The 22,875-nt window shown below is 43.6% G+C and overlaps 1 protein-coding gene across 2 annotated transcripts; it reads right to left on the bottom strand.

Moving 5' to 3' along the window:
* Positions 1 to 1,893: 1,893 nt before the first annotated feature.
* Positions 1,894 to 22,861, bottom strand: reep6 (receptor accessory protein 6). Of its 2 annotated transcripts, XM_063891721.1 has the most exons (7): positions 22,622 to 22,861; positions 11,716 to 11,809; positions 9,438 to 9,576; positions 9,051 to 9,219; positions 8,837 to 8,961; positions 3,600 to 3,621; positions 1,894 to 2,767 (listed from the first exon to the last, which is right to left on the bottom strand). In XM_063891721.1, exons 1-6 carry the CDS (start codon positions 22,752 to 22,754, stop codon positions 3,607 to 3,609), a joined length of 675 nt encoding a protein of 224 aa, XP_063747791.1. In that variant the 5' UTR covers positions 22,755 to 22,861; the 3' UTR covers positions 1,894 to 2,767; positions 3,600 to 3,606. The 2 variants fall into 2 exon arrangements, with proteins under 2 accessions (XP_063747791.1, XP_063747793.1); XM_063891723.1 differs by lacking the exon at positions 3,600 to 3,621.
* Between the last annotated feature and the right edge of the window lie 14 nt (positions 22,862 to 22,875).

Raw genomic sequence — 22,875 nt, 5'->3', positions numbered from 1 at the left:
CAGTAGACGCACCCAGGCAACGCCCCCATTACACGTCATACACTAGTCTAACTCGATTCTGATTGGACATTTTTATAATCATATAGCACATTAGGTGTTCGTGTTTCACTTATAAGCAAATGCTCTCTTAATGGTTTGATTGTCTTCAGATTGAATTTATGTTACAAGGAAAAAAACATGAATTGACTTTCATCAGTCTTTGCTGTTCTGTGGTGTGTTCCATTGCAACAAGAAAGATGCTTGCTCTCGGTTTTTCTTTCTATACCTATCTTTCCCTCTTCTCGTTCTGTTTTCTGTGCCATTTTCTCAGTTTTTACTTGGTATGTGAAAGTCATTTTTCTCTCCTTTAGTCTATGCTGGCCTCTTTGGCCTCTTAGTCTTGCATATGAACTCTTTCTGGAAGAGCTCTGAGCAAATTCATAAGTGCAGAGGGGGTCATGCAGAGGTCGGCCTGTTACCTTTGATGTAAAGTTCTCACGCATCTGTCGCAGTCATTGCCAGCTGCACTCGAGTTTTATTGTATTTCTAAATCTTTATGCACATGTATTAGTATTTTAAGTACTTTCAGGACAGTATCTTTTAAACATTTTTTTACACATTACTGTTTGCTCCACTTTAAGTTTCAGTGAGTCCAAAGATGTCCAGGTTATGAATGAACTACATTTCAGTTTCAAACTAACAACATTCAAATGATGCTATTCAGTCTTTAATGCAATTATTTAAGTTACACAATCAATTCAAACTATATAATACCAATAATCTCCCCCCTTTTCTACTATTAAGACTATGAATTACGTAATGCTTGGCAAACGCCGGTAGTGTTAGGAGTTGTATGGCTTGGTACACCATAAGTTAGTCAAGGGATGTGTAAATTACCCTGCAGAAACTGGGCTAATACCTGATCTATGGTTGCAACTAAGGAGTGTTTTTATTATCAGGGTTGGGTTGTAACGGAATACATGTAACGGTGTTGTAATCAGAATACAGAAATCAAGTAACTGTATTCAGCTCACATTATATTTGAAAAACGAGTAATCTGATTATAGTTACTTTCATAAATCAGAATCAGAAATACTTTATTTATCCCCAACTGGGAATTTGTTTTCATTGCAGCAGCGTGTGTGTGTGTGTGTGTGTGTGTGTGTGTGTGTGTGTGTGTGTGCTTGTGTGTGTGTGTGTGTGTGTGTGTGTGTGTGTGTGTGTGTGTGTGTGTGTGTGTGTGTGTGTGTGTGAGGCACGAGCACATTTTGTGTGAGTGCGCGAGCAAGCGAGAGACAGTGCACTGGTACCGGGGATTGTTGTTGCCTGAGAGGCTCTGATAACCTCAGCTCAGTGAGGTAAAGGACTCTCTGGATGTTTGGATAGTTCACTTTAGTCTCAGTTCTCTCAGTGGCTCTTAAACGGATGGTCACAATTTATGTAAACAAGTGTTTCCAAGGCACACCAAGAGAATTAAAATGAGCAGTTGTGAAATAATTCCAATTCATACTGTAGGACAGTAAAACAAAAAATACAGTTTAAAAGGGGAGTGATGTGTAAAGTATGCATAAAGAAATAAAATCTGTATGCAGTTCTGTTTCATATGGGTGTTGAGAGATGTATCCATATTTCTCTTAATTTTGCCCCTCAAAGTGCACCAGATTGATGCATTCAACTTCAAAATGTACATTTTTTTGATGAATACATATTATAAATGATATAAGATCAAAATGTGTATTTATGTGAATATTTATCTATAGGCTCCATTATTTAATTTGGCCGTAAATACAAATGTTTCGTTTTGAAAGTGTACATGTTTTGTTTTAAATTAAGTGCCATCTGTGGAATAAACAAATAAATAACAGAAAACAAAATCATTGATAACTTTTTTATTTTTACTATAAATGTGTATGATGAACAATTGCTGCAAAACAAATGACTTTTCCTACAGTCTGAGCTGTGCTGCTACTGCTGGTTTGCAAACTGAATTCATTAAGCCTAACATACAATGAGCACTGCAGTTTTGCTCTGGCCTATGGGTAGAATTGAATGTGAAAGAGAGAGTCAATACTTAAGTTACTTTCATAGAAGCCCTTTTTATTAATTGTATTATCATGGTCAGAAACTCGTTTATATTTATGAACACAACACAACCGACATAATATGTATATATATATAAATATGTGCAATAAAAACATAAGTAGGACACACAGTGTCACGGATGCAAAGCACCCAAAGCCAGGACCAAAAGAACATTTCCACCTGCAGGTGTTAAAGTCTCTATACATAAAGCAATCTTACTTCCACCTGGGAGAGAAGTATTTCAGCTGCAGTTTTTTAAATGGTGTTAAATGGTAAACAAAAAGAAAAGTACAAATGAACAGTTACTATAAGAGACAGGTTTTAAAATATTGGCAGCTGTTACCGTCTGTGCCTGTAGGAGCCAATGCTAACGTCTCTCTGCCATTCACTGTATAAAATGGTTCTACATCTGCTGCTTAAGCTGCTGTAATTGTTACTGTAAAGGTGTTGCATTCAGGTGCTTTGTGTCAATACAAATCATTCAACTGCCTGCCAAAAGCCATTAATATAAATAAATTCAATTTTAAAAAATCACAACATTGTTGTAAAGTCAGAGTCTGATCGCAGAGTTTTTGCAATAAAGATTTGTATATAAATATAACATATCTCATATAAAAAGGAAATCCGTCTCCTTGACAGGGATCTGTGAGGGGGAACCGACACATCTTGGCCCTCTGCTCCTCTTTTTCTGCTGCTATCTGAAGGACTAAAAGAACAAGAAAGTCATGAAACACATGGAGAATAATGCATTATTAAATTCCTGATTTCTATAAGATTTCAAATCATTTCCAAGCAAGTGTCGGTGGAATAATGTACATCAATTAATTAGAGTAATTCGGACAGTGCACAGTAGGTTTGCTGAAATTAAAAGACTGTGTAATGTATCCAAGAATTAATCTACAATTATCTAGAAATAACAGACCTATGAAATTTCTCATTTTCTGAGACACGCATATCACTGTCACCAGATAACAGCCAACAGATTTATTTTGTAGTTTGGCTAATTTAAATTCATGAATGAATGGCTAAAAAGGCCTCTTAACAGCATGGATCCTTTCCTTGATCACAAATGACTTGTATCGGTCTGTTAGAAATTAAAATTGGTCCTTATGTTTTGAAAACGCAACCCGAAAATGTTGATGAAGGCATCCCAAAAGGATCAGTATTGAATCTCTTGCCATACCATTGTTCCAACAGCCAGTCAAAGTGATTTCGGCTCTTTTTTTGCCGCCTCCTTGTTGGAGCTGGAAGAAGTGGATTTGTTGCTGTTGTTTTTGTTATAGATAAAAACAAAAAAGGGAAATCTCTGTGCACTGATGCTTCTACTCTAAGAGCAGAAGGTGAGGGGAGGGGTTTGTTAGGAGCCTTCAGGACTGTTCAGGTCTTCATGGGGGATCTTATCAGCTCGATCTGCTGCTACGTCTAATCTGCAGCCCAGAACCGCAGCAGCACTGAGGGTCTACAAGGGTCACTGAGCTCCATGCTAATTTTATTTCACCAACATGCAACATTCACTAACACCAAACCAGTTGACTTACCGAACTGTTAACCAAGGAAAAGCTGAAATAGGTAACAAGAAAGCAGGATAGGTAAGCATGTTTAGTTATCTCTCGTCTAAATGTACAAACACTTCATGTTTTTTTTATATGACAGCTTAGTTGAATACGCCATCCTTATATGCAGCGAGGCGGTCATTATTGAAAAAAGAACATCTGACAGGGGGATCATGGAGCTTATTGAGCACATTATCCCCTTTATTACACGGCCACATACTAAATAAACTAACGACTTGAAGGGTGTCCTGGAGGGGGTGGGACACATTGTCCAGCAGGAAGGACAGCTTGGCTGCCATTCTCCTCTCTCCCACCAAATCCACAGTGTCCAGAGGACTCCCCAGGACAGAGCTGGCCTTCCTTATCAGTCTGTTCAGTCGCTACCTGTCAGCAGCCGAGATGCTGCAAGCACGAGCAGGCCACACCATAAAGGATGGCTGATGCCACCACAGAGTCATGGAAAGTCTGAAGGAGTACCCCCTGCACCCCAAAAGACCTCAGTCTCCTCAGCAGAAAGAGTCTGCTCTGTCCCTTCTTGTAGAGAGCAGCAGAGTTATCGGACCAGTCCAGTTTGTTGTTCAGATGAACACCCAGGTATTTGTAGGATTTCACAATCTCTATGTCCACGCCCTGGATGTTGACTGGTGTGGGGGGGAGTGTTGGCACCATCTGAAATCCACCACCAGGTTCTTGGTCTTCCCTGCGTTGAGCTGGAAGTGGTTCCTCTGGCACCAGAGGATAGAGATAGATAGAAGAATTGGAGGATGAAACCCTCTTTATTGTCACACACATGCACACAGCAGAGCACACACAGTGAAATTGGTCCTCTGCATTTAACCCATCCTAGTACTAGGAGCAGTGGGCAGCTATTGTGCAGCGCCCGGGGAGCAATGGGGAGGGGGGATTGGAGGTGTCCGGGGCCTTGCTCAAGGGCACCACAGCAGGGCCTAGGAGGTGAACTGGGACCTCTCCAAGTAGCAGTCCACTTTCCATATTTCAAGTCTGTTCGGGGACTTGAACCGGCGACCCTACGATTCCCAGTCCAAGCCCCTACTGACTGAGCCACTGCTGGACAGAAGTCCTGCATCAGCTCCCTGTACTCCCTGTACTCCCTGTACTCCCTGTACTCCCTGTCGTCCTCGTTGGAGATGAGGCCGACGATGGTGGAGTCATCAGAGAACTTCTGCAGGTGACAGGTCGGCGTGTTGCGGGTGAAGTCTGCAGTGTAGAGGGTGAAGAGAAACGGTGCCAGCACCGTCCCCAGGGGTAGCCCCGTACTGCAGATTATGGTGTCTCATTGACACTCCCTGGTCCTCACAAAAACCAAAGAACATGATCCTCACAGTTCCCCCAGCCTTCTCCAGGTGGGAGAGGGACCTCTGCAGCAGATGACAGCGTCATCCACCCCGATGTCAGGCTGGTAAACAAACTGCAGCGGGTCCATCAATGGTCTCACAATGGGCCGAAAGGTGTCCAAGGACCAGCCTCTCCAGGGTCTTCATCAGCTGCGATGTCAGCGCCACCGGTCTGTAGCTGTTGAAGTCCTTGGGGTGGGGGTTCTTTGGCACTGGTACCACACAGGACGTCTTCCACAGTAGTGGTACCCTCCCTCGGTTCAGGCTCAGGTTGAACAGAAACTCCACAATCCCACACAGCTCATCCGTGCAGGTTTTCAGGAGCCTCGAGCTGATGCCATCTGGACCCACTGCCTTCCGCGCCTTACACCTCTGCAGCTCCCTCCTCACCTGGTTGGTTATGAGGAACAAGATGCCGTCCGCGGGTGGGGTTGTTGTGGGGGGAGAAGAAACAGGGGCTGGTGTGAAAAATGTCTATGAGCTGATGGTCGGGGGCTGGGTGGAGGTGTGAGAGGTGACAGGGCCATTTCCAGGCATTGGGGACAATGGGGGGTGCAGCAGGGGAGAATGGGTCGGGGGAGGGGCGCCTGACTGATCAAATCTATTGAAGAAAATGTTCAAGTCGTTTGCCCACTGATGGTCCCCCCAGACCTCCACTGACGTTCTTCTGCTGCAGCCTCTTAAATAACTTGTAATCACAACGGAACAGTTTGCAGAGCTGTCATTGGTTCAGATAAGTCCAGTCGAGCGTCACACCTCTGTTAAACATCAGTGTTGCCGTAAATACAATCCCTGGAGGATACATCAGTGTATCCTCGGTAATAGCTCCTCCAGAGAGCCTGCTCGATGCTCCATCCTCGATGTGCATTTAGAAATATGAGATGTACTTCAAGATGGTACACTGACATCGATATCTGGGTCACTACAGGAGGACCGAGAAATCAAGGGTTGCGGTCGAATAGTCAGTTTATCTTAGGAAGGTTCCTAACGGAGTGGAATGACCCGGAAGAACCTCAGTGGCAGCCATGATAAGAGCTGTTCTGATTCTCTAGATGATAGGAAAGGAGCTCTGAGACTTCTTTAATAACCTCCTTTAGCTTAGGAAACACTGGACCTTCCTTTAGAAACAAAAGGAGAAAAAGCTGTCCCACAATGCCTTGCAGTCGCAACTTTTACACAACATCGATCGTGACGGAGAAATGCGTATCATTATAGTAATGGTGCTTATTAAGCAGTTTAAAATGTATGCCGTAACTTGCTAAAGGTCTTTGTTTTGAACGTTCAGCTCTATATTAATCAAAAGGAGAAATATGAACGTTACTTTTTTACTGACATGATCAAATAAAGTCCACATTTCAGTGTTTACTGAGCTGTGTAGGGTTTCTTAGACGTTTTAAAACATGTTTGAATTGTGATATTAAAAGTGATAGGTTAAGGCGTTTATAATAAACACATTTGTATTCATTTTTAAATATTTTCATACAATCGTGTGGACGAGGGTGACAAGCATAAGTTTCACTTTACTTTTTTATTTCCGTACAATTCCAACCTATTGAAGAATACAGTGGCGGGCCGTGCATTTCACACCTAGGCCTTCAGTGATGTCCTACACAGTCCTACCTGAATTATTCCACCTCTTAATACCATCATTATGACGCCATGGCTCTAGAAACTATACATTTAGACAGAAACGCAGTATAACCGGGCGTTGCATCACATTAACATAGTCAAGTACAACAGAGTTATATGAATATTTCTGAAGCATTTATAATCAATACATCAGCATTTACAGTTAACTTAATTAATCAGATTATCTGACAAACCGCTCCTTGACACCTGTGTCTGTCACATAACGCAGAACAAGGGCCAGCTGTGCTACATTACCCACATCTGACGTCTCGTCCACCATAACAGCGACAAAGGGTGCTTTTTTAATCTTCATTTTGATCTCTTCTCCCATCACTTCAGCAATAGCATAAATCAGGTCGTTTTGTATTTTGCCTGACGTCCCAGTAAACATGTTGTTTGTGTACAGGTGGTAATGCAAATCTGTGTTGTTCTCAGCAAGAAAAGAAAGAAGCTCCACGTAGTTTCCTCTGTTTCTGGACTCGGCGCTTTCATCGTGTCCCATAAATGAAAGTTCCTGTTTACCGATCAGTTGCAAATACCAGGCATTCCCGGCAGTACAATTTGCAGTGCCTCTCGGAGGCTGTGAGCCAGGGGTACCGCTCGTAGTTTCCCTGTGCTAGGCTCGCTAGCGTTGGAGTTGGTCGTTCCCTTTTCAAGATGTGTAGCTTTACTAGAAAAGTTCGTTTTGAAAATGGCGTTGTAATTATATCTTCGACCAAATTGATCTCTTCTCCTCCTTCAGCCATTGTGGGTTGAAAAAAATAGCTTGTAGAAATCTACACAAATTAGCTCGCTCAAGTTCTAGTTCTGTTTGCTAGCTTTGCCCATAGACTGTATGGCTCTGCCTACTGCCTAGCTCTGCCTCTCAATAGTGCGTATCCAATCAGAAGATGTGCACGTGCTAACGTTAGCGTACGCCTGCTAGCTGGCCCGTTGTCGCCACCTCGAAATCTGATTGGTTAACGCCACAGTTTTGTTTGCGTTCACTTTAAGCTACAGGCGCCCGCACTGTTGATTCTGAAGGCCTAAGGGCAGATTTCTTTGACCCTAGCAACACATTATGGCTGAAATATGATTGGATAAAAGCTCTAACATAAAGGCCAGCCCTCCAAATCTCGTTCTGAGGCTGGAAGCAGCGCAGCCAAGACGAACGCTATAAAATGAAGAGAATAGACTATGGGGAATAATTTAATACGTATTTGTGGAAAAAATATATCAAAATTTAATTTATATTCTGATGATGTTTAGGCCAGCAGAGAAGGCCTTGCTGGCCATTTGAACATTTGATAAATTAGAAACCGTTAGTATTTACTTTCTGTCTGTCTTCTTCTGGTGATTTATCTGACGTCCAACACTCTGACTTTTCCCCTTTTCTCTCCCTTTATCAGTCGATAGCACACCCTGCTAGACAAAATAATCAGCGTTGCTTAGGAGGATCAAGGGAGAGAATGAAAGAGATTAAAAGACAGAGCGTCTGACGTCACAGAAATAAACAGAAGAAAACAGACAGGAAGTAAACATTACCGCTCTGGCAGTGTGTAAGGTTTTGTTTGTGAAACAATAAACCTGGATCAGTGCTGCAGTTAATATGACGTGGAATAGACGAGTTGACAAGTCAATCAAATCATTTTCAATTAATATTGGGATTCAAATCTTTTTTTTAATTTAGTATTTGTTTAGTTTTTTTGCGATTAATATAGCCTTGCTTCATTAAGGCAGCTAGCTTGAGGAAAACTATTGTCCTGCTTCTGCTAGAAAGTTCCCACCAGGCTAGCAGAACAAATGCATTTCCAGCTCCAGTAGTTCACCAGTGAGCTTGGGAGGTAGTCATTACGTCACTAAGTGTCTTGAAACACAGTTGAGGTTTGCAATGTATTTGGTCTCTCTTGTTCTTGTGTTGGGTGGACAAACAAGTCAGCATGTTCGCTAAAAAGCATGAAAATAAAGTGGCTAAATCTCCAAACACCAACCCAATTTAATACAGAAAATGCAACTTTGGGAAGCCCTTTTTACAATAAGCTGCTGAACATCTGAATCTCACTCTTTCAGGGAAAGAAGGATTGAAATGTCAGCAGTCATGGTTAGACTGATGAAGTGCTATACTGAAGATACTGAACCTGAGTCAAGACTTGATTAGTTTAGAAATAAATGCTGGAAAAAGGGGTTTTAGAAAGCCCGGCCCGACCTTCAGGGGGACTAATTGTCAGAAGGTGGGTGATGCAGCCGGGGTATACGTACTGGTTGTTCTTCTTTTGACTCTGTAGGAGCTACTGCAGCTGTTGATGAACTCGGTAAACTTCTGGTTTCAGGATGAGCGGCAGACGGAGCTACCACAGCTTTATTCTTCATCAGAGTGCACAGGACTGAAGAAAAGCAGGAAAATTGAAATCTATTCAAATACTCACATATTTAATAAAAAAACACAATTAACTGGTGTTGAACTGGTCCTTACCTTCTCTGGTGACGTCCTCAGCAGCACTCATGGCCCTCCCACCAATGTCATTCACCATGTCGTCCACCGTGGCCTCGTAGCGGAGGAAGATGGGGCGAACCACTTTGTTGTAGATTACCTGGGAGCCGTTCCACGAAATAGGAGCCATGCACCACAGCAGGAAAAGACACTGGAACCACAAAGATCAGGATTTACATGGTTTACTACATAATTATCAGATTCATGTACATCTTGATTCTGATTAGTGAGCCTAGATTCCAGACCACTAAACACATCGGTAAATCCATTTAGCTTCCGAATTCACATTCAACCAAGTTCTGTTAAAGTGAGACAAAAGTAAGCTTACAATCATTCTAAAGAAATCATTGGTCCTTCAGTCTTTCTCACCTTAAAAGCGTAGTAGAATGGGAACCAATAGAGGAAAATATCGGAGAAGAATTCTCCGAGGCTGAAGACACCATAAACCACCCAGTACGTCAGCCATTTTGTGTCGTCTTCTTTGCTTAGACTTTCAAGGGCTTTGATTCTGCAGATACGAGTGGAAATAGATGGTCAAATGTTTCAGGTGAGCTGATGAATACATTTATTTGTTAAATACCATTAAAAACATCATAGAGTTGGAATTTTACTAAAGCTTGTCCAGCTAAACCTCAGTAGAGCTTTGGTGAAGGCTACCAGTACCATGCCACAACCAGGGTATAATGATCCTTTCAATGAAACATAATACATCTGGAGAGGGTGGGAAAAGGGTAAAAAAGAAGAAAAAATTTAATTCTACCAAACAAAGTTGTGTTTACGTTAACGCTTCTCTTAGATGTTTGTGAAATGTACCCTCGAACTCTAATTAAATAGGTGAAATACCTTGCAGCTCATTGTCACAGAACGAAAAGGTCAGATACTCTAGGTTGATTATTTAAGGTTATTGTATTTTAAGCTATTCATGTGTTTCTTGTACATGATCACCACTGAACCCTAGTCCACTCTCCCGCCCACCTCCTTCACCGATTGCATCTCTGAAATAAAAACCTGGTTCACTGAAAATCTCCTTAAGCTAAACAGTAACAAAACCGAGGTTCTCCTCATCGGCACCAAATCCACTCCAAAACCGACAGCTTTTCCCTCACTATCGACAACACCTCTGTTTCACCCTCCCCCCAGGTTAAGAGTCTGGGTGTCATCCTTGACAGCACATTATCCTTTCAATCCCACATCAATAACGTCACCCGGTCTGAAACATCAATCGCCTCCGCCCCTCCCTTACCCCCCACACTGCCGCCATCCTTGTCCACAGCCTCGTCACCTCCCGTCTGGATTACTGCAACTCTTTCCTCTTCGGCCTCCCTCAAAAAACTCTCCATAAACTTAAATTAGTCCAGAATTCAGCTGCCCGCATCATAACTCGGACCCCCTCTCTCCAATACATCACTCCTGTCCTCCAACAGCTCCACTGGCTCCGGGTTCAGTTCCGTATTCAATTCAAAGTCCTCCTGTTAACATTCAAAGCCATCCACAACCTCGCACCTCCATATCTGTCCGACCTCCTCAATGTTCCCACTCCCTCCCGCTCCCTCAGATCCTCTTCCTCCATACACCTGTCTGTCCCCTCCGCCCGTCTCATCACCATGGGGAGCAGAGCATTCAGCCACTCTGCTCCCCGTCTCTGGAACTCATTACCACCCCAACTCAGAAACATGGATTTATTCCCCCATTTCAAAACACAGCTCAAAACACATCTGTTCAAAACTGCTTATTCCACTTGATATCAATTCCTCTGTTTTATTTTTTACTTGCATTGTTGATTCCTTTTATTGTCTTTGTGTGTGTATCATGTACAATGTCCTTGAGTGCCGAGAAAGGAGTCTTCAAATAAAATGTATTATTATTATTATTATTATGATATCAGAATCTGAGGAGAAACAAGAATTTTCTAGCTATTCAATTAATGTAGTGCAGAAAAACCAGACCCGACATTAAGGATTTGGGCCGTCCCAGGAGAAATCAGCGTTATTATTGTCAATAGGCCATGGATGCATATTAGAAGAAGATGTAGGCCCAAACACTTTTAAATGTAAGCTCATATGAAGAGGTGATATGGCAGCGTGATTACAATTCATATTTAATCTTCAAAATAAACAAGTGTGTTTGCAGTTACCTAACATATTTACATTTTTCAATGATTGAGACAAATATATATGCTTAAACTATGCTGTTTTCAGGTCAGTGAAATTCAAGATACACAGATATTACACATCTGGGATATCAACAAGATCAAAAACTGGTTTGCCCACGGCACCTTTTATTTCTACCATGAGCCCACCCTCAGCAATCAAATGCCCACCCATGGATTTCTGTGTCTGAGTTTAAAGGATAAGGTGTATAAACTGGCATAAAATGGAAAAACGAAATACCCCAAAAGAACCACTGCCTCAGCAGGATGATTTTTGTACGATTTTACAGACAGAGACAGAGCGGTCAATGCCAGAAACCAGAACAGTCAAATATTTTTGAATTTTAGCATCTGTCTCAAGGGACTATTTCCTCTATGAAAATTGTGACAGACAATCTTTTTCAGCCTTGTGGGTGCCTTGTTTCAGGATTATTTCATCTTTTTGTGAGTGCAGAAAATACAAGAAACAGGTGTGTATCTTAATAAAAAGATACTCACGAATAATATGCTGGATAGACGAAACCAATCATGTTGCAGACGAGGGCGGCACCGTATCCATACATCAGGTAGAGTCCTGTCAGTGAGGCGGCACCTTAACAAAAACACACACCGACAGTGGTCATTTCCACTGAAATATGATAGAACAACTCAAAATGTAACACAATATTGGGTGGCAAAATACACAGCTGTAGGGTTCTTTACCTTCAGAAGTTGTAAATCACTCCTGATGTCTTTATTTGATCATTCAATTATCCATATGATTATGTTATAAGAATCTCTAAGAGTGACCAATCCACACTTAAGATTTGCAATCTTGCTCTTTACTCTTTAATTACTTTTTAAACTCAGCTCACTGTTAAACTCTATGGATAGACTAAGCAGCTACAACATGGAGGTAAAACCAAACTGTTTTTACAAAGTGAATATGAGTAAGGAGTAATCAGAAATCACACCTCTCAACTACTTAGAGTGGGGATGGCACATTAACCATCAACTGGTATCAACTGGCTGATCTAAGATACCCTCTATCAGAGGGTTAAAAAAAACTTTAAGGTCGGATGAAATGCATAAAGGAGGTGAGCTTGGGCTGCTGCTGGCGGCCTATATGAAAGTTCCGCTGCCCAGTACACAAGCTCGAGTCTGGCTTGTGGAACTTTCAGATATGTCCACCCCTCTGTCTCCCCCTTTTCAACATTGTATCACTCGATAATCAGAAATCCTTGATCCTTTATTAGTCCCATAACAGGGAAAAAGACAGAGGCACTCTCTGACCCAAAATATAACATTCAATGCCCACATGAGCAAGAGATGGACTTTGTGGAACAGCAGAGAAGGAGCTGGAGAGAATTGATGATTATGACTATGGTGCTATAACAAAATAACTAGGGAAGAAGATAAAAACAATTCCCAAGTCCAGAAGGCAATGTGAAATTGAGTTCCCTGAGGAGAGAAGGGTCCTTAGGGGACAGTGGAAGAAAGCATAACTGCTGCAGAGACTGGGGATCCACCTCCTACATGTAGATCTGAAAGGAGACCTTGGAAAACTGCAGAGCAAAAAACAAAGAAAAAGAATGGGTCAGTCAAAATGATAAAGGGGGATCTTAAAGACCACCTCAGGACATGCCACCCATTCCTCAACCATGGCATCAGTTTCATGGCAACCCTCTAAGGTTGGCTGAGATTGAGAAAGTGGTAAAGAAGGCAAGGACAGCTACGACAACTTAACTGAAATGGACAACTTACCAGCAAAGGGGGAGGGAAGAGACCTGCATGTCTTATTCCTGTACTTAGCTAATTCTTTTGGATCTGAAAATTATCAAAACATCAGTAAACTCACAGACAACAGGTTCCATATGAGCAGAACACCCATTCCAATGGTGTCGGAGATGCCAGTCAAGAGATTGGGGTGATTTCATAATGCAATACTGAAAGATTCTGACAGAGCGAACAACTGAGGAAAGAAACCATTAAAGGCCTTCTTTGCAAAGACAAGACCATACTCCCTGTGTCCCAAGTTGAAACTGTGGGGCCTACAGTTCGGATTGATCTCCTATCTAATGTGGCCTGTGACGGTTACCAAAGTTGAGAAGCGGGAGAAAACAGGCATTTGTACGTCAAGAAGTGACTTGGACTCATACGTAGCCTCAGCAGTTTCAGCCTATATGGAAACAGTGCTTTGGAGGGCCTGTCTCCAGCCTCACGGAAGAACACACACTTTTCCCAGATTGAAAACAGGAAGGAAGTGGACATCATATGGGGCTGTACAACAAGCAAAAGCTGCTGGCTGGCATGTAAGCATCATAGGTCAGGTGCAGCACTTGAGAGGCTTTTTGGTCTCCAGTCAGGTTGATCTAAATAGCGCAAAGCAACATAGGGCAAGTGGAGGAAGTTGTTGGCAGCTGAGGTCCAGCAGCGGATGGAGGCAGAACGATGCGCACAGTTAACACAACCTGGGCAGGGCGAGTGGACAGCATGGCAAAACCGGGAGCAATAAAAACGTACCTGGAGGGATCTTTGGGAGGTGGAATTAGTCAGACTTAGCTTCATCATCAGATCCACCTACGATGTTCTTCCCACTCCCAAGAACCTAGACCAGTGGTCTGGAGAAGATCCATCTCTTTCTCTCTGCCAAACACAGCATATCCTCACTGGCTGCAAAACAAGTCTGTCCAAGACCACTACACCTGGAGGCACAACCAGACCCTCCAACGACTAGAGATTATTACGGAAGGAAGGAGAGCTACCTCCTTATGCCCTCTGTCCACCAACACACTTATGAAAAAACATAAATTGAAAATACAGATTGTCTGGTACATGTATGTATGTTGTGTTATATCACAGCTCTATAAAAGTGTTAAATATTAAAGATTCAAAGCTTTATTGTCATAACAAATACACAACTACGGTGTAGTTATGTAATGTATGAAAAACTTAGATCGCAGGTCCCTCAACAATTCAATTACAAGAAGTAAAAACATATATATAAAAAAACAACAAGTGTGTTTAATAGTCTTATGGTCTGTGGGCCTAAACTGTCTCTGAGTCTGGTGGATTTGGTCCTGACGCTGCGGTACCGCCTGCCAGACGGCAGCAGACAGAACAGTTGGTTGCTGGAGTGATGGGGTCTTTGACAATTCTGTAGGCTTTCTACCTGAGCTGCTGGAAGTAGAAGTCCTCCATGGATGGTAGCTCCGTCCTAGTGATGCTCTGCAGTTTCCCTCGTTGCCGTCAGTGATCAGGCCGATGATGGTGGTATCGTCAGCAAACTTCACGATGGTGTTGGAGCTGTGTGGGGCCACGCATTTGTGTGTGAACAGGGAGTAGAGGAGAGGGCTGAGCACGCAGCCTTGAGGGGCTCCGGTGTTGAGGATCAGGGTGGAGGATGTGATGTTTCCTATGTCACTGCCTGGGATCTGCCCGTCAGGAAGTTCAGGATCCAGTCACAGAGGGCGCTGTTGAGCCAGAGGTCCCTGAGCTTAATGATGAGCTTTGAGGGCACACTGGTGTTGAAAGCTGAACTGTAGTCAATGAACAGTATTCTCACATATGTGTTCCTCCGGTCCAGGTGGGAGAAGGAAGTGTTTAGGGTGAGGGCGATGGCATCATCTGTGGACCTGTTTGCTCTGTAGGCAAACTACAGGGGGTCCAAAGAGGCAGGGAGGGAGGAGGTGATGTTTTGACTAACTGCTCAAAGCACTTCATGATGATGACACACATCACCCCGTAGTGTCAAAGCAGTGCTACAGAGCTGAGTCTGACTGCTCACTCCAGTGCTGTATAATCTGTGTCACTGGTCCGTCCCGTTTGAGTGTGTGCCTGTAGCAGCAGTGATGTCGGGTCTGATTTATCGAAGGGAGGCAGTGAAGTTTCTGTCCTTTAGATAACACAATGAAAATTCCCTTGCTAAATGAAAAGGCCGGCATCCGATCAAGAGGTGCTCTAAATGAGGAGAACAGTCCGAGGATATAATCCCCACATCTGAGCACAAGTTACTGTTCACCATAAAGCACACACCTCCTCCCTTATTTTCCCTTGAGTTTACAGTCTACAGTTTACGGTCCTGGCGAAAAATAGAAAATCCTCGGGGACAAGGGAAGAGTCCGGGATAGAGGAGTGAGCCAAGTCGCTGTAAAAACCACAACGTCACAGTTCTTAATGTCACGTTGAAAAGCCATCCTGATCCTGAGTTCATCCAGCTTGTTATCCAGGGACTGTACATGTGCCAGAAGAACACTTGGTAGAGGAGGCCGGTTCTCATGTTTCCTCAGCCTCACTAGCACTCCGGACCTGGATCCTGGCTACTACTGCAAAATAAGCTGATGCAGCTAAGCTGATTCCGAATCAAAACATGGTACTGCTAAAAGAAACAGACAAATAAAATGTAAATTCAAAATGAGTCTGAATGTTGGACAGCTTATTAATGAGGCGTTAAATTGCATCTTGAACAAAACAAATCTAGCCGAAAACAGCTAGTGTCCTTTTTCTTTTCAAAGAATACATACACATACATACACTGACGCTGCCTGGAGGACTGATCTTTCTTCTTCAGCCGTATTCACTTGTCCAACTCAAACACTTAAAATCACAGTCCAATCCAGTCTGCACTGGTGTTCGTCAGGGTTCTGTCTTGGGCCCCCTCCTATTGATCATCTACCTCCTACCTCTCTGCCATATCTTCAGAAAATACAATATCCAATTTCACTGTTACGCGGATGACACCCAGCTCTATTTTTCAACCAAACCCACTTCCATTCTCCCCCCAACTACCCTCTCCGACTGCTTAATGGAAATCAAATCCTGGTTCTCATCCAACTTTCTCAAACTAAACAGTGATAAAACCCAGGTTCTTTTAGCTGGCTCCAAGTTTACTCAAAATTGTCAAATTCTACCTTACCATTGACAACTCCAGAGTCCCCCCACCCCCCCATGTTAAGAGTCTGGGTGTCATCCTCGACAGCACCCTATCTTTTGAAGTTCACATAAACAACATTACTCGATCTGCCTACTTCCACCTCCGCAATATAAACTGTCTCCACCCGTCACTCACACCCAACAGCACCGCCCTTCTCTTCCACGCCCTCGTTACATCCCGTATTGATTATTGCAGCTCCATTCTCTCTGGTCTTCCTCAAAAATCTCTGAGTAAGCTCCAACTGGTCCAAAACTAAGCAGCCCGTATCATCACCAGAACTCCTTCCATTGATCCTATCACTCCAGTTCTTCAACAACTCCATTGTCTCCTCACTTTCAATGCCCTTCACACTCTTGCATCTCGATATCTCTCTGAACTCCTTCACACTTACACTCCCTCTCGTGCTCTCCGATCCTCATCTGCCTTCCAACTCTCTGTACCTTCCACCCGCTTGACCACCATGGGGTCAAGAGCCTTCAGCCACTCTGTCCCCCGTCTCTGGAACTCTCTCCCACAAGAAATCCGCAATATGGACTCACTCTCAACCTTCAAATCCTGCCTGAAAACCCACCTTTTTAAACTTGCCTACTCTGTCCTAGAATTACTCTAAACTGATTTTTTGTTTTGAAGTCTTTGTTTTTTTTAGGTCTGTCCTTGAGAGCTTTGAATGAATTATTATTATTATTAAAACAAATCTAGCCAAAAACAGCTGGTGTCCTTTTTTTAATGCTACACAAGATTCAAAGAATACATACACATCCTCATACACCATAGGCGGCGCGTGAGGCTCAGGTTTGGGAAGGCTAACCAACTTTTTTACCTGACGCTGCCCGGAGGACCACGTTATTATGAAGGCTAGGCTACGCATACACACACCACATACAGCGGGTAAAATAAGTATTGAACAAGTCACCATTTTTCTCAGTAAATATATTTCAAAAGGTGCTATTGACATGACATTTTCATCAGATGTCGGTAACAACCCATGCATTCCAAATTAAACCATAGATGTCCACAAATTAAGTTATGTGTATTAAAATGGAATGACACAGGGTAAAAGTATTGAACACATGAAGAAAGGGAGGTGCAAAAAGCCATGGAAAGCCAAGACACGACCTGAAATCTATCAGTAGTTAGAAAGCATCCTCAGTGCAAATTAATATCAGCTGGTTCAGTCCCAACTGATGGCCTATAAAAAGGTCTCTCATTACCAAGGTGTCACACAAGAAAGATATCATGATGGGTAAAAGCAAAGAGCTCTCTCAAGACCTTCGCAGCCTTATTGTTGCAAAACATGATGGCATTACAGAAGGATTTCTAAACTCCTGAATGTTCCAGTGAGCACTGTTGGGGCCATAATCCGGAAGCGGAAAGAACATCATTTCACCATAAACCAGCCACGACCAGGTGCTCCTCGCAAGATTTCTGACAAAGGAGTGAAAATAATTATCAGAAGAGTTGTCCAAGAACCAAGGACCACTTGTGTAGACCTTCAGAAAGACCTGGAATCAGCAGGTACAATTGTTTCAAAGAGAACTATAAGTAATGCACTCAACCGCCATGGCCTGTATGCACGCTCACCACGCAAGACTCCATTGCTGAAGAAAAGCATGTTTAAAGTTTGCTGCACAACATTTAGACACGCCTGTGAAATACTGGGAGAATATAGTCTGGTCATAAGAGTCCAAAATTGAACTCTTTGGATGCCATAATACACACCTTGTTTGGAGGTCAAATGGCACTGCACATCACCCCAGAAACAACAAACCAGCAGTGAAGTTTGGAGGTGGGAACATCATGGTGTGGGGCTGTTTCTCAGCATACGGCACTGGCAAGTTCATATCATTGAAGGAAGGATGAATGGAAAAATGTACAGAGACGTTCTTGATAAAAATCTGCTGCCATCTACCAGGATGAAGAAGATGAAACCAGGGTGGACATTTCAGCAAGACAATGATGCCAAACACACAGCCAAGGAAACTCTCAATTGGTTTCAGAGGAAGAAAATAAAGCTGAATGGCCCAGCCAATCACCTGACTTGAATCCAACATAAAATCTATGGAAAGAACTAAAGATCAGAGTTCATAGAAGAGGCCCACGGAACCTTAAACATTTGAAGACTGTTTGTGTGAACAATGTGCAAAAATCACTCCTGAGCAATGCATGAGACTAGTTTCTCCATACAGGAGGCGTCTTGAAGCTGTCATTACCGACAGAGGCTTTTGTACGTGTCATGATCCTTGTTTTCTGTCTATTTACTGTTTTATTTAGAAATGTTTTCCCTCTGTTGTATCATGTGTAGCTTCCAGCTGTCTCTCGTCTTGTGATTACCCATTTGTATTTAGTCCCTGTTTCCCTTTTGTCTGGTGTTCGGTCGTAGTCATTTCGTACGTGATGTTGTACATGTTACCTGCCTGTTCCTGCCCGTCCATCTGTCTGCTACTGTTCCCAGTGTCCCTGTATCCCCTGGTTAGTGTTGGTGTGGTTATTTTTTGGTTGAAAGTACAGCTTTAATTTAAATAAAGGCCGCCTTCGGTTTGGACCCATACCTGCCTCCCGTTAGTTTTACTGCACTTGGATCGTGTTTCCCCAACCCCCTGACAGAACGACCAAACCCCAAGATGGACCCAGCACTATGTTTGGACGATGCTCTGATGGAGTTTTCGTACCGAATTTTGTGTATTTTGGGAGAATGGAGGAAAGCAGTTTCTAAAGAGGCTCAAGATGCAGCTCTCCTTCGTGCACGCCGGGAAGTGGCAGAGAAGCCATGGTTCGTGAGCTCACTGCTGGAATATTTAAGGACATTTGTCACTTCCCCAGAAAGGCTGCACCCTATCCTGAAACCTTGTGTCACAGCAATGACGCTTCCGACTCCAGCCCCTGCTGCCCTGTCGCCGACTCCGGCCGACTCCGGCCCCTGCTGCCCTGTCGGCGGCCCGGCCGACTCTGGCCCCTGCTGCCCTGTCGGCGGCCCGGCCGACTACGGCTTCGCCTGTCCTGTCGGCGGCCCTGCCGATTCCGGCCTTCCTGTCCTGCCGGCGGCCCGGCCGACTCCGGCCTGGCCTCTCCTGCCGACTCTGGCCTGGCCTGTCCTGTCGACTCCGGCCTCGTCTGTCCTGCTGACTCCAGTCTCGCCTGTCCAGTCGACTCCAGCCTTGCATCCAGTCTCGCCTGTTCCTGCTCTGTTGGGGGCCCCGCCTTCACCTGTTCCGATGGGGGTCCCGCCAACACCTGATCCTGTTCTGTTGGGGGTCCCGCCGTCACCTGTCCCGATGGGGGTCCTGCCAACGTCTGCTCCTGTTCCGTTGGGGGACCTGCCGTCACCTGTTCCGATGGGTGTCCCGCCAACACCTGTTCCTGCTCCAGGTCCTCCGGAGCGGTCCCGCAGCCGTCCAGAGGGGTCCCACCGCTGCCTACGCCGTCCTCCGGAGGCGTCTCGCTGTCTTCCAGCCCGTTCTCCGGAGGCGTCTCACTGTCTTCCAGCCCGTCCTCCAGAGGCGTCTCGCCGTCTTCAAGCCCTTCCTCCAGAGGCGTCTCGCCGCCCTCCTGCCTGTCCTCCAGAGGCGTCTCGCCGTCCTCCAAAGGCGTCTCGCCGTCCTCCAGAGGCGTCTCGCCGTCCTCCAGTGGCATCTTATCACCCTCCCGCCCAGCCCCCAATGTGGCCCCGTCACAGCCTCCGGCCCCGTCTTTGTCGCCGGCCCCGTCTTCGTCGCCTGCCGTCTACGCCCCTGTCTCTGGCCCCCGGAGTTCCCTCGCCGTAGTCTCCGCCCCTGTCTCCGTCCCCCTCGGTTCCTCAGCCAAAAGTCCTGTCCATGCTCTGTCTCATCCTCTGCCTTGCCCCTGGGGTGTCCGCATGAGACACCCTTCTCGTCCTCTGCTTTGACCCCGGGTCGTCCACCTGAGACACCCTTCATGTCCTCTGTCTTGCCCCTGGGCCGCCTACCCACCTGCCCGTCTACCCATACCTGCCTCCCGTTAGTTTTACTGCACTTGGGTCCTGTTTCCCCAACCCCCTGACAGTACGAAGTATTAAATACATTTCAGTCAGCGTGTTCCATCCTTTTTTCCTGTGTCATTCCATTTTAATACACATAACTTAATTTATGGACATCTATGTTTTGATTTCTTTGCATGTCTGGATTGCATGTGTTGTTACCGACATCTGATGACAATTTCATGTCAATGGCACCTTTACTGAGAAAAATGTTGACTTGTTCAATACTTATTTTACCCGCTGTATATACACGCTTTATAACTGAAATGTATGCTCGATGTCTAGCGACAATAACCAACGACAATTTATCTGTGGTATTGTAATGAATAACTTACATGCATACAAAAAGTGTTAAAGTCTACAAGCAAAAACATCACAATCCAACAATATTGTAGCTGTGAAGTCACCAGAGAAATAGTGGATTACAAAATACTGTGGCGCAGAAACACCTATACAGATGTCAGCAGTTGAACAGTAGTATTAGGCTCTAGTGCTGAACAAAGCTATTGTTTATTGTTGCCATTGGCAACACATGCATAATGAGACGTTTAGTGAACATCGGTACATTGTAGTGTCAATCGGATATGTCCTAATCAATCGGTATTTATTTTTCAGACGGGATTGACACAATCATGCCTGCGCAGGCGCTTGCACGCCGTCAGGTCAATAGTAAGATCCTGCAACAGCGGAGGCTGCATAGCAGCGCTAATGCCAAAGACTATACATTATTTTAAATTGACCAGGATACAGTGACAAAAACCTTTGGGAAGGCTTAGCCTTCCCTAGCCTACAGTACCCCCGGCCCATGCCTCACACACATAAAGGAACAGTATACAAAAGTTATTGTCATGCAATATTGGACAAACGGCAGGTTAACATACTGTACAAACACACTATATAGATAGTTAACATATAGACATCACATACACATGTGCACATGTATGCATATATATATATATATATATATACGCACACACAGTATATACACATGTACATAATTATTCCTTCAATTATAATAATAATATTTATATAATAATAATTATACTTTAATTGACTTATATCCCTTTAATTTACCTTTATAAACTTGCAATGTCTAACTACCATCTCTCATATCACTTCTATTTTGTCCCTGTGAAATAAAACGGAAAATAAAGGAAAAACTTTATTAAACAAATAAAATTTAGCCTATCAAATGTATTGTGGGCAAAATCTTGTTAAAGCTTTAGAGGGATGTTCAAACCAAGAATCAGAAACTTTCCGATCTGTGTATAATTTAATATAAAAGATAATACAATGAATTAATAAGAATTGTTTCCTTTGATAATAAGAAAAATGATAGACCAACTTAATAAACCATGAGGCGTCTAACTCAGCAGGTATTCACTGACCTTGCTGCGTCAGTGAGCGCAGCAGGCCAGGCAGACAGGTAGCTGTGGAAAAAGTGTCCTACCTCTGATCAGCTTATGTGGCCGTTCACACATGGAGGCCGCTCTGCTCTGCTGCTGACTGAGGATTATCTGCTTTAACATGACTGCAGCAGGGTGCAGAGAAAGGATGGGGGTCACTGAGCACCAGGCACCACAGTGACATCATGCAGTGTGCTACTGATCCACTGTATGAGCATCAGAGGGGTATGAATAGACTGCTGTTCACTGCCCAATAAATGTGCTCCAATGAATACTGCACCTACTACAATATTTTCATCTTGTTCATCTCTCATAAATACAGGTCTGATCCCTTAAAACTTCAACATCTCAGCCCCCAGCTTTTCCTAATAGATAAAAACCTTTGCAGGGGGTCATATGTTTACTGTAAGTTAACCTTTTTATTCAACACATATCTCTTCTTTTAAATCCAGGCTTAAAACTGCCTTACTGCATTTTCTTACATTTCGGACATTTATTTTATTTTATTCTACTGTTCAATTTAATTTCACATATTTTTATCTTCTATTAATTTTTTGTGTATTTCTTTTATACATTTTCCTGAAGCCTGTCCATCTATAAAAATACACTCTAATGAAGAACATCTATAAAGCAGAGAAACTACTATTTGCTATGTAAAGATATATTGGAATCATGTAATCACTTTAATGTTATGTTACAGCAGGCCTTAATGTGCTGCACAACCATAATCAGAACGCAGAGAGACTGTAACACTGTTGATATTCTTTTGTACTTGCTGTGTAAAGCAAATTTCATGTTTCATTCATTCATCACAAATATAAAACATTGACAATAAAAAAATTAGAACTTTGGAATCTGCTGCAGCACAAATGTAGACCCAGCAAACTTCCAGCATATTTACAGGTACATGTCTACAGGTAGCAGCTGTTCACTGTAGCTGAATGATCACAGGAGGATTAACTGAATCCTCTGACATGCAACGGGAGGGCACAAATGTTCTCTATAAAAATAGAGAAACATATAGAATCACAAGAAAAGTATTAATGATTATCCTGTCAGAGTGAATAACAACAGACAAACACAATCACGTACCCACTACAATGATCTTCTTCTTTATCCCTGTTTTCTCCTCCAACGTCCCCAAAAACTCGGTCACCATGTTCTTCTCAGACAGAAACTTGTCCATTCGGTTTTTGATGGACGAGAAGATGTCCAGCAGACCCATGGTCCTTAAACTGGTGCCTAAATACCAGAGAAACTGGAGAAAGATGGCCTGTGGGAGAGAGTAAAACCCAGCAGTGTGCAGGTAATCCTCCAACAGTTACAATCTGCTTTATGAGGAAAGG

This window comes from Eleginops maclovinus, chromosome 9 (assembly GCF_036324505.1).
Source record: "Eleginops maclovinus isolate JMC-PN-2008 ecotype Puerto Natales chromosome 9, JC_Emac_rtc_rv5, whole genome shotgun sequence".
Lineage (NCBI taxonomy): Eukaryota > Metazoa > Chordata > Actinopteri > Perciformes > Eleginopidae > Eleginops > Eleginops maclovinus.
Note: the sequence above shows the minus strand (reverse complement) of the source record. Positions and strands in the feature narration are given on the sequence as shown.